Below are 17,757 nucleotides of genomic sequence, written 5' to 3'. Positions count from 1 at the left end.
CTTTAAACACAATTCAACGGAGGGCTGTAAGTACACTATGGCCAAATACTGCAACATGAGGGGAAATATATATAATATTTTAGAGAAAAAAATTCAAGAAAATGATAAATTATCAGGGAAGGTAAGCAGAATAAGCATGTGTGTTCATTGCTCAGTTGTGTCTGACTCTTTCAAATCCGTGAACTGTAGTCCGCCAGTTTCCTCTGTCCATGGAATTTTCCAGGCAAGAATACTAAAGTGGGTTGCCATTTGCTTCTCCAGGGAGAATAAGCATAGAAATTTTTTTTTTAAAAAGGTCATTTTTGGTATCTATTACACACAGGGCCTGACAGAGAGTGAAGCTCAGCATTTGTTGAATGAATGAATGAACAAAGAAAGAAAGAAATCCTAGCCTCACCAATATTTGACCTTCAGTACTTTGCTTATCATCAGTTTACTCATCTTTAAAATGGGGATATTTATACCCATCTCTTCTTGTTATCACAGAGATCGAAGTAGATAATATATGTAAATAAATTAACTCACTGATGTGAGTTAATCAATCACTGAGTCAGTAATATATTTGTAGTATATATTTGTAATGTATTCGTAAATTCTTTTGTGTTTGTGCTGTTGAATAAGAATTTTCTTTTCCTTTCTACTCAAATTACTGACTGTTCATCCTGAATCTTGTCTCAAATGTTGTTTCTCTCTTACCTTTTCTTAAACAAAGATTTCCAATTTAAACATTTAAAAATAAGCCATCAGTTATTAACTCACTGCCTGGAACAGCATGAAAATATAAAAAATGATAGTCATTTAAATCTCCTGGGTTTGACTAAGCTAGTCCTGACCAAATAGACCTAACAAATCATTGATACATAATCAATATTTCTAGCAATGAAATCTTGATATATTTCATGTATATCTCTCACAGGTCTGAAGACTGGGAAGTACAAGATCAAGGTATTGGCAAATTTGGTAACTGGTGAAGATCTGCTTCCTCACCAGATGGGAGAGGGCAAGGGAGCTCTCTTAGGCTACTTTTTTAAGAGCACTATTGAAGAAGGAAGTGGCAACCCACTCCAGTATTCTTGCCTGGAGAATCCCAGGGACAGAGAAGCCTAGTGGGCTGCCGTCTGTGGGGTCGCACAGAGTCAGACACGACTGAAGCGACTTAGCAGCAGCAGCAGCAGCAATCCCATTCATGAAGGCTCTACCAAGGGCCACACCCCTGGATACCATCATCTGAGATACATTCAATCCATAGCAAATGGTGATCTGTGATAAGAAAGTTCAAACTCATAAAAAGAGTAACAGCTGCTTACCTTGAAATGTCAGAAGCACTGGGCTAAGGCTGCTACAATTTACCAAATCCATATAAAAGTCATTTGAAGGGCTGTTAATTATGAGTGGCACTAACACTCCTTTTTGCCTTTCTTTGGGATTGGGATGAAAACTGACCTTTTCCAGTCCTGTGGCCACTGCTGAGTTTTCCAAATTTGCTGGCATATTGAGTGTGGCACTTTAACAGCATCATCTTTCAGGATTTGAAATAGCTCAACTGGAATTCCATCACCTCCAGTAGCTTTGTTCATAGTGATGCTTCCTAAAGCCCACTTGACTTCACATTCCAGGAAGTCTGGCTCTAGATGAGTGATCACACCATTGTGATTATCTGGGTCATGAAGATCTTTTTTGTACAGTTCTTCTGTGTATTCTTGCCACCTCTTCTTAATATCTTCTGCTTCTGTTAGGTCCATACCATTTCTGTCCTTTATTGAGCCCATCTTTGCATGAAATGTTCCCTTGGTATCTCTAATTTTCTTGAAGAGATCTCTAGTCTTTCCCATTCTGTTGTTTTCCTCTATTTCTTTGCATTGATCACTAAGGAAGGCTTTCTTATCTCTTCTTGCTATTCTTTGGAACTCTGCATTCAGATGCTTATATCTTGCCTTTTCTCCTTTGCTTTTTGCTTCTCTTCTTTTTACAGTATTTGTAAGGCCTCCCCGGACAGCCATTTTGCTTTTTTGCATTTCGTTTCCACGGGGATGGTCTTGATCCCTGTCTCCTGTACAATATCATGAACCTCATTCCATAGTTCATCATGCACTCTATCTATCAGATCTAGGCTCTTAAATCTATTTCTCACTTCCACTGTATAATCATAAAGGATTTGATTTAGGTCATACCTGAATGGTCTAGTGGTTTTCCCTACTTTCTTCAATTTAAGTCTGAATTTGGTAATAAGGAGTTCATGATCTGAGCCACAGTCAGCTCCTGGTCTTGTTTTTGTTGACTGTATAGAGCTTCTCCATCTTTGGCTGCAAAGAATATAATCAATCTGATTTCGGTGTTGACCATCTAGTGATGTCCATGTGCAGAGTCTTCTCTTGTGTTGTTGGAAGAGGGTATTTGCTATGACCAGTACATTTTCTTGGCAAAACTCTATTAATCTTTGCCCTGCTTCATTCCATATTCCAAGGCCAAATTTGCCTGTTACTCCAGGTGTTTCTTGATTTCCTACTTTTGCATTCCAGTCCCCTATAATGAAAAGGACGTCTTTTTTGGGTGTTAGTTCTAAAAGGTCTTGTAGGTCTTCATAGAACCATTCAACTTCAGCTTCTTTAGCATTACTGGTTGGGGCATAGATGTGGATTACTGTGATATTTCATTCCAATCCCAAAGAAAGGCAATGCCAAAGAATGCTCAAACTACCACACAATTGCACTCATCTCACATGCTAGTAAAGTAATGCTCAAAATTCTCCAAGCCAGTCTTCAGCAATACATGAACCATGAACTTCCTGATGTTCAAGCTGGTTTTAGAAAAGGCAGAGGAACCAGAGATCAAATTGCCAACATCCGCGGATCAGCAAAAAAGCAAAAAAGAGAGTTCCAGAAAAACATCTATTTCTGCTTTATTGACTATGCCAAAGCCTTTGACTGTGTGGATCACAATCAACTGTGGAAAATTCTGAAAGAGATGGGAATACCAGACCACCTGACCTGCCTCTTGAGAAATCTATATGCAGGTCAGGAAGCAACAGTTAGGACTGGACATGGAACAACAGCCTGGTTCGAAATAGGAAAAGGTATGTCAAGCCAGGTACCTCAAGCCTGTATATTGTCACCCTGCTTATTTAACTTATATGCAGAGTACATCATGAGAAACGCTGGGCTGGAAGAAACACAAGCTGGAATCAAGATTACCGGGAGAAATATCAATAACCTCAGATATGCAGATGACACCACCCTTATGGCAGAAAGTGAAGAGGAACTCAAAAGCCTCTTGATGAAAGTGAAAGTGGAGAGTGAAAAAGTTGGCTTAAAGCTCAACATTCAGAAAACGAAGATCATGGCATCTGGTTTCATCACTTCCTGGGAAATAGATGGGGAAACTGTGGAAACAGTGTCAGACTATTTTTTGGGGCTCCAAAATCACTGCAGATGGTGACTGCAGCCATGAAATTAAAAGACGCTTACTCCTTGGAAGGAAAGCTATGACCAATCTAGATAGCATATTCAAAAGCAGAGACATTACTTTGCCAACAAAGGTCCGTCTAGTGAAGGCTATGGTTTTTCCTGTGGTCATGTATGGATGTGAGAGTTGGACTGTGAAGAAGGCCGAGCACCGAAGAATTGATGCTTTTGAACTGTGGTGTTGGAGAAGACTCTTGAGAGTCTCTTGGACTGCAAGGATGTCCAACCAGTCCATTCTGAAGGAGATCAGCCCTGGGATTTCTTTGGAAGGAATGATGCTAAAGCTGGAACTCCAGTACTTTGGCCACCTCATGCGAAGAGTTGACTCATTAGAAAAGACTCTGATGCTGGGAGGGATTGCGGGCAAGAGGAGAAGGGGACGACAGAGGATGAGATGGCTGGATGGCATCACTGACTCGATGAACGTGAGTCTGAGTGAACTCCAGGAGTTGGTGATAGACAGGGAGGCCTGGTGTGCTGTGATTCATGGGGTTGCAAAGAGTCGGACACGACTGAGCAACTGAACTGAACTGAACTGAACTATTTGTTATTAGCAAATTCTCTTGGAACTTATGAATTAGATGTATCCTGCAAATAGATGATGTTCCAAACTCACATGAAAACTTTCAATTTCTGTAAACAGAGTAAGTAGGCCTTTGGATGCTCTGGACTCAACTAATTAAAAGCTAAAAATAAATCACATAGAAATCAACTATACTCCAATTAAAAAATCACATATCATTTGTAGTTAACATAACTTTAAATAACAATGAGAAGTTTTTCCCCCCAAAACAATGATCAGGTGCTGTTTTTACTGCAATTGAAGAAAGGTGTTGGAAAGATAACCTAGTTGATTGGACTATTTCCCCATGAGCAGGATTATAAAAACTCCTCTTCCCCCCACCCCCCAACCCCCACCCCTGGCACAGTAGAGTGGTTTAAATGAGCTGCAATCAAGCGATCTTTTTGGAAGATGAAAAATTGGAAGATTTGTTAAAACTTGGAAAGAAATTTTGTCATTTACTTCACGAATCATTCAGCAAAAGGCAGCCATGTGCAACTTAAAATAAGTTACTACCTCAGAATATCACCATGTCACTTAACCTAAAGGTGGATTTGGGGGTGTTTTTGGATTTTTTTATTTTTTATTTTTTTGTCCTCCATCATCTAATCAGCAGTTTTGCAAGCAAGGGACAGGACCAGTTATCTCCAGCGATGACTGGGGAGAGAGAGAAGAGTGATTAATATTTAAGGACTGACACTAGAACTACCCTGCCCCCACCCCCTATCACCATCATCTCATGCACTTCATTAGAAGAAACAGGAAGAACCCACCATCCTGGAAGCTGTGGTAGACGCTATTTGGTGTCACACACTTGAGACTCTGCATTGACACAGTGATCCATTTACTGAACTGTGGGCACTCAGAATTAAGCAACCCAATCCTGCCTCAACTGAACCAAAGATTCTGCTGCTCTTGAGGAATCTCAGCCAGGTGCTGACAGCCTGGTGAGAGGACAGCTTTGAGGGAACGGGGACTGAAGTAGGGATATAAGGACACTTTCACATCACACGGTAAGAAGCCTCTGGGCCGAGTTTGTACTGAAAGCGTGAAATGAAGGGGGCATAGATTTTAACTAGTATACTGAGCTTTACGTGAGTCCCTAGTTTAAGTCACACTGCAACACTAGGAAATCGATATTGTCAGTCCACTTTTAGACAGCAGGAACTGGGACAGAAAGAAGACAAAGAGTTGACTCCTGCCAGGGCTCACGGCCTGCACCATCGGGTCCCCGGAAGCTGGAATGCAGGGACCGGCTTCTGCGGGTTTCTGAGCTGGGGAGAAAGTCCCCGCTGCGGTACAGAAACCGAGGTCTGGGTGAGGCGCCAGCAGCGGAAGGAGAAGGGCCGTCTCCTCTGTGGTGCAGCACTCGCCGAGGGGAGGTCGGCGCGGAGACCAGAGCTGAAATCCAAACGCAAACGCCGGCGATAGCCATCAACCCCTCTGTCAGCCCCCTCGCTGCGAGGAGGGGTTTCTCACGCTCAGTTCTCGGGAGACTGAGCCGGAGGTCGGAAGGAAGCGGGGCGAGGGATGAGTCATCCCGCCCAATTCCTCCTTCCCGGTCCCTTCGCCTCCGCATGCCGGCAGCCTCCTGATATCATGCAGCCGGGCATGAAGACTCCCCTCATCCTCAGAATCCTCCACCAAACCCCCTGTGACCTGCAGAGGAGAGGAGAAGGATGGGGCATATGGCCAATGAGAGCTTCGCTCTCTTGCTTTCCGTCCAATCGGCCGCTGTTTACAGGCTGGGGCGGGACTAGGGGGCGAGGAGGGGGCGGTCCCAGGCTGGCTCTGGGCTCCGAGGTTCGGTGGCTCACAGAGAGAGCGCCTCGCAGGGAGTCGGCGCCTAAGCGACGCGGGAAGGCGCCACTGCCAAAACCACCGCCGCCACTGCTGGCCAAGGTGCTGGACACGACAGGCCAGCCGGCCACCTCGTCAGCTCAGGCGCCCGTTGCAGCCGCAGCTGCTTCGCTCCCAGCCGGGTCCCCATGGAAGAGATGGAAGAAGAGTTAAAATGCCCAGTATGCGGCTCCTTCTATCGCGAGCCGATCATCTTACCCTGCTCTCACAATATATGTCAGGCGTGCGCCCGCAACATCCTGGTACAGACCCCGGAGTCAGAGTCCCCCCAGAGCCGACGGGCCTCGGGCTCCGGGGTCTCTGATTATGACTATCTGGATCTGGACAAGATGAGCCTGTACAGCGAGGCGGACAGCGGCTATGGCTCCTACGGGGGGTTCGCCAGCGCCCCTACTACACCATGCCAGAAGTCCCCCAACGGCGTCCGTGTGTTCCCCCCGGCTATGCCGCCACCGGCCACCCACCTGTCACCGGCCTTGGCCTCTGTGCCCCGCAACTCCTGTATCACCTGCCCCCAGTGCCACCGCAGCCTCATCTTGGATGACCGGGGGCTCCGCGGCTTCCCCAAGAACCGCGTCCTGGAAGGGGTAATTGACCGCTACCAGCAGAGCAAAGCGGCTGCCCTTAAATGCCAGCTCTGCGAGAAGGCACCCAAGGAAGCCACCGTCATGTGTGAACAGTGCGATGTCTTCTACTGTGACCCGTGCCGCCTGCGCTGCCACCCGCCACGGGGTCCTCTGGCCAAGCATCGCCTGGTACCCCCGGCGCAGGGCCGCGTGAGCCGGCGGCTAAGCCCACGAAAGGTTTCCACTTGCACAGACCACGAGCTGGAGAACCACAGCATGTACTGCGTGCAGTGCAAGATGCCCGTGTGCTACCAGTGCTTGGAGGAGGGCAAACACTCCAGCCACGAAGTCAAGGCTCTAGGGGCCATGTGGAAACTGCACAAGGTAAGTCCTAAGAAAACCCACCCCTAACTCCCCGCGCCTCCGATCCTCCAGTTTTGCAGCAGATGACACCCCCCCCCCCCTCTTTTCCGCACAGTGCATCCCAACGGGGGCGCAATGCAGGTGCCTCCGATATCTGCTTCCCCCGTCTGGTGCATTGCAGGAAGCGCAGGGGAACCTTAAACGGCTCACAGGGGAGTTGAACCTCTCCAGAGAGTTGTTTCGGGGATGTGTAGAGCGGGTCTCCCGGAGCACTCTGCCTGCGAGCCAGACGCAGGGCGCCCCCTCCCCGCCGCAGACGTGCAACTCTGGGCCGCCACCAGCGAGTGGGAAAGCGATGCGTTACTGGGCCGACCCGCGGCTTATTCTCAGGGCCGCCAGGGACGCTCCAGGGCAGAGCCGGTGTGGGGCTCCGGCCGTGATCCCCGGGGAGGAGGTGGGGGCCGTTGGGTGGCGCGGACCACTGGGTGCGGAGCTGCTGAATAGGCTGGCGCCTGGAGTCGCGGCGTGGGCGGGGAACACGCTGGGAGCGGAATACTGATTAGTAGGCACTGGCCCAAACCCAACGTCCGCGCTGGAAGGATGCGGATCCGGGTGCTTTGCGCTCAGGAGGTGTATGAGTGGGGAGTAGGGTGAAAGAAGTAAGAAAAAATAAAATAAAATCCTGTAGTCGCCATGGCAACACGGCCAGAGGCTGAGGCCCTGACCCTCGCGGAGAGGACGTGGGCTGGAGGAGAAGGACTGGAGGTTTCTGCGCGGTCGCGGCCTGAAAACTAGGCAGGTGCATCTTGCAGTTTCTCAGGGTAACCCCTCCTATTGACCACCTACGCACCCGTTTGTCCAGAATGCAACCGTTTTCCTTTATCAGTAGTTGTCTGTGCAAACTTTGAAACACCTGTTACCAAATTTATCTTTCTGATGTCTTTTGGTGGTACCGCTGCCAAAGCTAGCCTCAAGAACAGGGCCTTTAACCACTTGTTAGGTCATGCCACTCCCCTGTTCAAAGTCCTTCCGTTGCCCCCACGTTTCTTATTCCTTAGGAAGGTCCGCCAGGACCTCACATGACCTGTTTCCTTTGGCCTCACCGACCTTATTTCCTCCCACTTCCTCTGCTTGAGCCAGCTGTCCCTCTTGCTGTTCCTCCACAAACACCAGGCCCCCCTGACCCCAGGGCCTATGCATCTGATATTCCTTCAGCTCCAGACCAAATACCCTGTATCTTAATAGTTCATTCTCTTGCCTCCTTCAGATCATTACTCAGATCTCACCGTTGCAGTGAGACCTTTCTGATTCCTTTAGTTCCCTCTCTGCTTTATTTTTTCCCAGTAGTACTTACCACTAACTGGCATGCTATATATTTTAATTAACATGCTACTTTTGTGTTTATCTATTGCTCCCCAACACACACACACACAAATAAGCTTCAGGGGGAAAGAGATCTTTATAATGTTGCCCACACTGATTAGGCAGAAGGGAACCACTCTTGAGATGTACATGAATCTGACTTTTACTTTTTTAAAAAATCCACTTAGTCGGGGGTGCAAAGGTCAAGGCAGGGGTTCAGGACTGTTATAGGGAGGTTTTCTTTACACCATTGAGTTGCAAGCTCAAGAATGAGGCAAGGCAGTAAAGATGGTCTTCAGGCATCAGCTGTCAGCCCCCCAACTCAGGGTTTCTTGGCACTCCCTGGAGACCAGAAAAGCTAGCCTTTGAGAAAGGCCCTCAGGTTAAGGGGAGAAATATTGATAATTTATTTAAAGCAAGAAAAAATAAAGCATCACCATTTTCAGCAGTCAGGGAGCTCAACTCAGTATTGATTGAATGGGATCCACATTTACAGTTATTTATGTTCTCCCATATAGCCTACTGAACTGTATTAGTACTGATGGAGACAACTCAGCACAAATTTGAGCTCCGCCCCACTCCAGGCACATGCCACTTTTTAAACATTTCAATTTAAGTTGTTTAAATGATGTTTAATTTTGAAAGTTTTAAAAACTTTAATTCATGGCCAATTTTTTCTTCCTGTTATGATTTCACTCCTAAACTGCTAACTATAGCCTACGTTGAATTGCCCTACAAATTACCATATCATTGGGGCTAAGAAATTAATCACCCTGTCTGGGAAAAAGGACTTATAGGCATACACTAATTAGGATGGTCAAACTACAGCATTATTTTTCTGTGAAGAAGAACCTATACTTTATCCATTAAGACCAAAGGCAGCCTTTAAATCTCCATCAAGCCCCATGTAGATTTAAAATGTTAAATCAAAACCAGAATTGAAAGAGACACATGTACTCCAACGTTCATCACAGCACTGTTTATAATAGCCAGGACATGGAAGCAACCTAGATGTCCATCAGCAGACAAATGGATAAGAAAGTGGTGGTACATATACACAATGGAATATTACTCAGCCATTAAAAAGAATACATTTGAATCAGTTCTAATGAGGTGGATGAAACTGGAGCCTATTATACAGAGTGAAGTAAGCTGGATAGAAAAACACCAATACAATTTACTAATGCATATATATGGAATTTAGAAAGATAGTAACGATACCCTATATGCAAGACAGCAAAAGAGACACAGATGTGTAGAACAGTCTTTTGGACTCTGTGGGAGAGGGTGAGGGTGGGATGATTTGGGAGAATGGCATTGAAACACGTATATTATATGTGAAATGGATCGCCAGTCCAGGTTCAATGCATGAGACAGGGTGCTCAGGGCTGGTGCACTGGGATGACCCAGAGGGATGGGATGGGGAGGGAGGTAGGAGGGGGGTTCAAGATGGGGAATACACATACATCTGTGGCAGATTTATGTCAATGTATGGCAAAACCACTACAATATTGTAAAGTAATTAGCCTCCAATTAAAATAAATAGATTTAAATTTAAAAAAAAAGAAATGTTAAATCATTTGTTTTATCAGTAATGGAAGCTGTGAGTAGACACTGTGGTGTAGATAGAGTTGACATTTGGATGTTTGCTAAAAAACAATAATGTAAAGCCCTTAAGACATGACATAAGTAGACTAGGAAGGGAATATTGGTTCATTTAAAAATATTTTCTTCTCTGATCTTTTGTATATTTCTTCAAAATAGTAAATACAGTTTTTTTTTCTGCCAATATCACAGTGATTAAACTGCCAAGAAATATAAGGCAGGAGGATGACAGATTTTAACGTTCATTTATCAACTGTTAGATGAACAACAAACATTATTCCCTCACCATGTCTGCTTAATAAGATAGTTAATGTGTTAACATTCGATTTTCTCATATAGTCTATCTTCCATCATCACAAAAAACTCATGAGCCAGAATTCCTAAGTCCTTCAGAATATAGGAGAGCAAAGAACTATACTAAGTAGTTCTCCCAAAGTTGGACAGTTAGTTATCAACACAGGTTATCACTAGATCTGAAAGTTTTCATTAATATTTAGTCATTTCCAGTGATAAAACTGTGTGAATAAGTGTTTCCCTCAGGAAACAAGACAAAATGGCTGAAGTTTATCTTTTAAGTACTTTTAAAAACAACTGGTTGAAACTCATTAGTTGTCAATTGACTAAATTGATTTACTTTTCAGATATCTATGGTCTTCAAAATCCATGAAAAAAATAATAAAGGACGTGTCCTTGTAGGAAAAATATCTGGTGACATTTTTTATTTAGTGTCAGTACTTACTCTATTCCTTATCTAACTTAGGTTGGTATAAAGAAATGCTGTGCACACAAAACAAGATTTTGTAGGTACTTTAATATAGGCAATTGGAACCATTATTATTACTTTATAATTTTAGCAATTCATATTTCTAAATCTAACATTATTCTTGAATTTCTGATGTATTTTATCAATCAATGAATCAGTAATATATTTGTAAATTCTTTCGTGTTTTTACTATTGAGCAAGAATTTTCTTTTCCTTTCTACCCTAATCACTGTTCATTCTCAGTCTTGTCTCAAATGTTATTTCTCTCTTAGCTTCTTTTTCTTAAATAAAGATGTGTAATTTAAGCATTTTAAAATAAACCATCAGTTATTATGCATTCATCTTCAAGGCATTCTGGGAAAGAAATACCTGCTTTGTAGTGTGGTGGCATCTCATCAAATATTTTCATGATAAATGTGTTATTTAATGTCACTAAAGGCAATGGCACCCCACTCCAGTACTCTTGCCTGGAAAATCCCATGGACGGAGGAACCTGGTGGGCTGCAGTCCATGGGGTCGCTAAGAGTTGGACACGACTGAGCGACTTCACTTTCGCTTTTCACTTTCATGCATTGGAAAAGGAAATGGCAACCCACTCCAGCGTTCTTGCCTGGAGAATCCCAGGGACAGGGGAGCCTGGTGGGCGCCGTCTATGGGGTCGCACAGAGTCGGACACAACTGAAGTGACTTAGCAGCAGCAGTAGCAGCAGCAGCAAAGTGGTGTTCAGTTAGATATATACATCAGCAGTAAACACAGAATAACCTAGATGTTCCTATGGTAAATGCAACGGGTAACATATGTCCATGTTCTTAAATTTTTTAAAATTTACTTCATGTATAATGAGAACATTCTGTGAGCAACTTAAACATTCTTACAAGTATTAAGGAGAATGTTACAGAGGAATAAATTGTTTCTCATTGTACTGAGGCAAAACCAGAAAGAGCTAGATGAAGTTCTGGCTTCCAGAGCTGATTTTTCCGCTTACCTGCTGGTAACTTTAGGCAAATCTATAACCTCTCTGTGCTTCCCACCCACAGAATGTAAAGCAACTAAAACTATATTTATGACAGTATTTTGAAAAAATAATTATAATGTTTGTAACTTAGTAATTTTATTTTGCCAAAATAGAAAGTTTTTGCATAAAACAGAAGTTATTGTCTCATTAGTCAACTGTTGTTGTGTATGTGTATATGTGTTAGTCACCAAGTTGTGTCCCATTCTTTGCGACGCCATGGACTGTAGCCCGCCAGGCTCCTCTGTCCATATAATTCTCCAGACAAGAATACTGGAGTGGGTAGCCATTCCCTTCTCCAAGGGATCTTCCCTGACCCAGGGACTGAAGCCAGGTCTCCCTCATTGCAGGAATATTCCTTACCATCTGAGCCACCAGGGAAGCTCTGAGCTATTACTGCATAGAAATCCTATCCCCCAACTTGGGATACATTGCTTGCTCCTTAAAGAGCACAGGGTGCAGTGTAAAGACGGAGAAGGCAATGGCACCCCACTCCAGTACTCTTGCCTAGAAAATCCCATGGACAGAGGAGCCTGGTAGGCTGCAGTCCATGGGGTCGCTGAGGGTCAGACACGACTGAGCAACTTCACTTTCACTTTTCACTTTCATGCATCGGAGAAGGAAATGGCAACCCACTCCAGTGTTCTTGCCTGGAGAATCCCAGGGATGGGGGAGCCTGGTGGGCTGCCATCTATGGGGCCGCACAGAGTTGGACACGACTGAAGTGACTTAGCAGCAGCAGCAGCAGTATAAAGACTGTTCTTAAAGATGATCTCAAAGAGTGAGCCAGATCCTAATGGGTCCTGAGAGAATAGTCAGTTGAATTAAACCCAAGGAGCAGAACATTAGACAAAGATTTATTTGTGTATAAACAAAGGTTTTTTGTTTTTCAGTTACAAAGCTAAAATGATAAGTGATACGACTCATTTTTTTCAGATGCACAGCTTCAAGTTCAACTTCTTGAACTTAGGCTGAAAATATATGTTTGGAACATGCCAGCCTTATGGCAGAGAGAAGGGAGCAAAGCAGATCCATTCAATGACACTTAAAGTTTCCATTCAGGCATGGCATGTCACTTCTGCTTACATTCCATTGGCTAAAACAAACCATGTGGCCAAGATCGACATCCGTGCTGTAGGAAATACACTCTTCCAATAGAGAGGTGCCAGAGAAGGGCCTTGTAGAAGACGGCAGAAAATATTTTGAATAAATAATACAACATGGCACATGCCTAATTCTCTCATGCCCGCTTCTGTCCCTGAATGGGCTTCCTTGGCCTGCACAAGGCCCAACATGACTCCCCCAGCTCCAATGCAGCATCACTTTCACTTCAGGTGTCCACTCTCATCAGACCAGTGTCTCTGTGTCTCTTAGGCCACATTTTCAAGTTTAGAGAAAGAATGTGATTGACTCAGCTTGAGTGAAGGGTTTACTGATGACTGCCTACCCCTTTGGTAAGGTGGATGCAGAAGACGTGAATGAGACAAGGCACTCACCTTGGGTGAAAAACATAAGGGTGTGCCAGAAACTCAGTAATCAGGATAAAAATATTATAAGGTGATATCTTTGTTTCTTTAAAATAAAAAAAAAAAAGCAATTATTTACTTGGCTGTACCAGGTCTTAGTTGTGGAATGGGGGATCTTTAGTTGCAGCCTGCGAACTCTTCTCTGTGACATGTGTGATCTGGTTCCCTGACCAGGGATTAAATCTGGGCCCCCTGCGTTGGGAGCACAGAGCCTTAGCCACTGGACCACCAGGAAAGTCCTGTAAGGTAGTATCTTAAAAAACAAAGATGAATGCAAAAAAATTCACAATGAGCAGAATATCAACATTTTAAAATGTTGATCAATGACAGTGCCGTGCTGAGCCATATTGGAGCCTAAGTCAAAAGGGAAAATCAGTAGTATTGATCCTGTCTTTAAGATTTTGATCTTTTGTTCATCATAGATTTTTTGGCATTCATTTTTATTTTTTAAAAATATCACATTAAAATATTATTTATGTTGACTACTGAGATTTTGGCATCCCTTTCAATTCCACACCTGAGCAAAATGCCTCACTCCCCTCACCCTAGTCCTGGCCCCGAGGGGTCATGAGTGGAAGGAGGATGGTAAAAGGTGCCAAAATATGATTTTGCATTCACTTCAGGTGTCTCTTTTAAAGTATGTGGTTGGGTTGAGAGTGTAAGGAACTGTATGCTGCTGCTGCTAAGTCACTTCAGTCATGTCCGACTCTGTGCGACCCCATAGATGGCAGCCCACCAGGCTCTGCCGTCCCTAGGATTCTCCAGGCAAGAATACTGGAGTGGGTTGCCATTTCCTTCTCCAATGCCTGAAAGTGGAAAGTGAAAGTGAAGTCACTCAGTCATGTCCGACCCTCAGCGACCGCATGGACTGCAGCCCACCAGGCTCCTCCATCCATGGGATTTTCCAGGCAAGAGTACTGGAGTGGGGTGCCATTGCCTTCCCCGAAGGAACTGTATAGTTTCATTTAATAATTCCATCTGTTTAGAAGAAAAGAAGAGCTTATGGTAACCATGGAATTTAGTGTTTTGTGATTTTTATATTTTGGTCTCATAATAGCAGTGTTCTTCTTAGTTAAGTGCTTCTCCTCACCATCAGTTCTTGCCTCAGCCTAGTCCTTGTGACTCTGTGAGGCTGCCAATCCAGGGCTCTGCCTTACCCGGCCACGTGGGAGAGCGTGTCAACATGGGCTTGGCAAGCCGTCACACCCTACCCCTCTGGCCAATTGATAATTCAAAGAATGAGCATATGACATGAGCCCATCCAGTGAGAATCCTCTTCTGAGGTTTATAGATACCATATATAGATAATAGAATCAGGGACAGAAAAGCCTTGCTTTCCTCTGACTTGTTGCATCTAGAAGAAAAGACAGGGGCTGTCTGTATCCCTGCCTCTTCCTCTTCCTCCTATATTAGTAGAAGAAAGTAAGGCAACCCACAGAGATACAGCAGGAAGAAACAGAGAATTTGGAAAAAACTGTTTGAACCCCTGGCCTTCATAACCAAGGCCAGCTACCCACTCCTGCCTCTCCAGTTGTGTCAATCAACAAACTTCCCCCTTCTTTCTGCTTTAGCTCATTTGTATTGGTTTTCTGCCACTTGCAACTGAGATTTATCACATATAAACAATTGTATCTGAGGTTACTGAATAATATTCCATTGTATGCTCTCCCTGGATCTTCTGCATTTTAACTACAGAACTAATTGCTTGAGATGCTTTAAACGCAGAGCAACAGAGTTGATGATGACATATATGTGTATGTGTGTGTATATATACACACACACACACAAATGCATATATATCTCATTTGCTTTATTCATTCATCTATTGATGGACATTTAGGTTGTAGAAGTTCTTTTTGCTTCAACACAAGTTTGGGAAACACCATTCTAGGCAGTGACTAGCCAAAAGTCAGTAAGGAGGTCGGTTTTCTTCATTTCTTATGTGTGTAGAGTAGACTACTCTAAAACTTCAGCCTGTGGATAAATGTCCCTACTCAGCCTATCCTTAAATCTTATGTTAAACCTTTTGATAAAATATTAAAAGTTACATTTATCTTATTTTTAAAATATTAAAGTCAAAGACAACGAGGTAAAGCAATTAATATAAATTTTATAGTATTTATGTCCATATATTTACTATAAGTTGCTTCTCTTTCTATTATAAATAACTGAAAGATGATTTTGAACATCAGTAATACCAATGTAATATAATTAAAAATTACTGCTTTGATTTACTTCTGACTGCTGCTAGGTTTTACATACATGATGCCAAATGACTGGCTTGATTGAGTTTTTCATTAAATTGTGGTAAATAGAAACAGATTGTTTTGAGTCCTTTTACAAAGCAAAAAAAAAAAGGATAATATTAAAAGGTCAAAACTAATGCTGCTTTTGTGACACCAGAGCAGAACAACGTGTCAAAAGAGTAATACATTGCCTGTTACATCCTAGGCTTTCTAATATTATCACACTGACCTTCAGGATCAATTTCTAATCTTGGAAGAGAAGTTGGTATAAAATGGCTACCATCAGTGAACCCAGATTATCAGAGACCCTCTAGGTTTTGTCAACAGCATGTCTAATTCATCCCAAAAGACATCTCAAAGCAAAAAAACCATTGTACTGAGGTGTTCTCACAGCAGTTTTATCCTAACCTGAAACTGGGTCCCTGTCTTAAAGTAAGAACTATCTCAGAGTAAGGTTACCCAGAAAACCCAAGCAGAATTCACAAAATATAGTTGACATCACCAGTGAAGTTGTCATTTCATTTCACTTCTGTTTGACTCTGACTTTGCCATTTTTTGAACTTTTCTGGTTTATGTTGCAGATCCAGCCATGGTCCTGTCTGCCTACCTAAGTTACCTCTTCCTTCTTGACCTTCCTGGCCTTCCAGCTTCCTCACCAGCCCTCTGCCTGTCCACCAGGCCTCCCTCCACCATTTTCTTAGACTAGATCATCACCTCACCCCCACTAAGCTTGGCAGGCCCAGCTCCTGGGAGCCTGCCTCCACAGCCTTGCCCCATTTTCTACGCTCAGATGTTTTTAGAAGGTTTTTTTGATGGAAAAAAAGAATCAGAAGATTAATGATTAGCAAATATATTGGCTTCCCTGGTGGCTCACATGGGAAAGAATCTACCTGCAATGCAGGAGACCTGGGTTCGATCCCCTGGCTAGGAAGATGCCCCTGGAGAAGGGAATGGCTACCCATTCCAGTATTCTTGCCTGGAGAATTCTGTGGACAGAGGAGCCCAGTGGGTACAGTCCACGGGATTGCAAAGAGTCAGACATGAATGAGTGACTAACACACACACAATATATATCCCAATATTTTAAGTTTCTCCTATGAGCCTGACAGTTTTATTAAGAATTAATAAATAATAAAATAAATAATTCAAAGAATTAAATTTGAAAACCTGTATTTCACACCTTTTATTAAAAATATACTGAGCACCTACTGCATGCCAGCTACGGTTCTAAGCCCTTTCCAGCCACTTTTTCAGTTAATCTTCAGGATTCACATATCTTCCTGCACAAAAAGGTTATAAAGTCATTCCGATTTTAAAAGGCAAAGCCAGAGTTTGAATCCAGGCTTCTGTGTGGAACTGCTATTCTGTCCTACCTTCTGGTAATCACAGGAAACATATGATCTGCAAAGCACAATTTGCGGTCTTATAAATTCAAGGACATAACAAATAACTGAGATCTTTTAGTTCTCATGTATGAAAATTAGGGAGAAATTAAAAGTAATTTGTCTCCTAAGTTTTCCTGTAACAAAATAAATTTAATGAGGAAAATACAGGGTGGAGGGAAGGGAGAGACGTGTATGTTGAGTATTCCTTAGACCAGATCCTCGGAAGTGTGCTGGGTACCTCTGTCTTCTTGTCAGAACCAAGCAAGCAACAGATAGGCAGTAAGGTTCTATCAGCTCGGCCAGGGATTCACTGTCCTCTTCTAATAAAACAATCATCTTAAAATTTATAGGCAAAAGTGATATAAAACAAGAAGTAGATTTCTTTGGCATGTTAAGTATATTTCTATAAATCTAAAACATTTATAAGTGTATCCCGTGGGAAACATAAAAATGCATTCAAACCTGTACGCAGTAACTCCATGTTGACTTTCAATTTAAACTCACTCTTTTTGTACCTTTTGTTGAGATGGTTTAAAAAAATAAATGTATTCACCACCTCACACCAGTTGGAATGGCCATCATCAAAAAGTCTACAAACCATAAATGCCGGAGAGGGTGTGGAGAAAAGGGAACACTCTTACATTGCTGGTGGGAATGTAAACTGATATAGCCACTATGGAAGATGGTATGGAAATTCCTTAAAAAGCTAGGAATAAAAGCACCATATGACCCAGCAATCCAACTCCTAGGCATATACCCTGAGGAAACCAAAAGTGAAAAAGACACATGTACTTCAGTATTCACTGCAGCACTATTTACAATAGCTAGAACATGGAAGCAACCTGGATGTCCATTGACATATAAGCTGTGGTACATATTATAATGGAATACCACACAGCCATAAAAAGGAACACATTTGAGTCAGTTCTAATGAGGTGGATGAATCTAGAGCCTGTTATAAGGGTAAAGTAAGTCAGAAAGAGAAATATAAACATCGTATACTGATACATATATATGGAATATAGAAAGATGGTACTGATGAATT

The 17,757-nt window shown here is 43.1% G+C and overlaps 1 protein-coding gene across 13 annotated transcripts in view; it reads left to right on the top strand.

Annotated features, from left to right (window-relative positions):
- The first annotated feature begins 5,823 nt into the window (after positions 1–5,823).
- The window catches only part of TRIM9 (tripartite motif containing 9), a 117,847-nt gene continuing 105,913 nt past the window's right edge, over positions 5,824–17,757 (top strand). For 5 of the 13 annotated variants that reach the window (XM_027553737.1, XM_027553734.1, XM_027553732.1 and 2 more), the window contains exon 1: positions 5,849–6,833. In XM_027553737.1, coding sequence (XP_027409538.1) covers positions 6,012–6,833 — 822 coding nt within the window. In that variant the 5' untranslated portion in view covers positions 5,849–6,011. Of the gene's footprint in view, positions 6,834–17,757 lie in introns of all 13 variants that reach the window. The other 8 variants (XM_027553735.1, XM_027553733.1, XM_027553731.1 and 5 more) reach the window with 5 other exon arrangements.

Source organism: Bos indicus x Bos taurus, chromosome 10, assembly GCF_003369695.1.
Source record: "Bos indicus x Bos taurus breed Angus x Brahman F1 hybrid chromosome 10, Bos_hybrid_MaternalHap_v2.0, whole genome shotgun sequence".
Taxonomy (NCBI): Eukaryota; Metazoa; Chordata; class Mammalia; order Artiodactyla; family Bovidae; genus Bos; species Bos indicus x Bos taurus.
The sequence above is the reverse complement of the archived record's forward strand: the minus strand, read 5'-3'. Positions and strand labels throughout refer to the sequence as shown.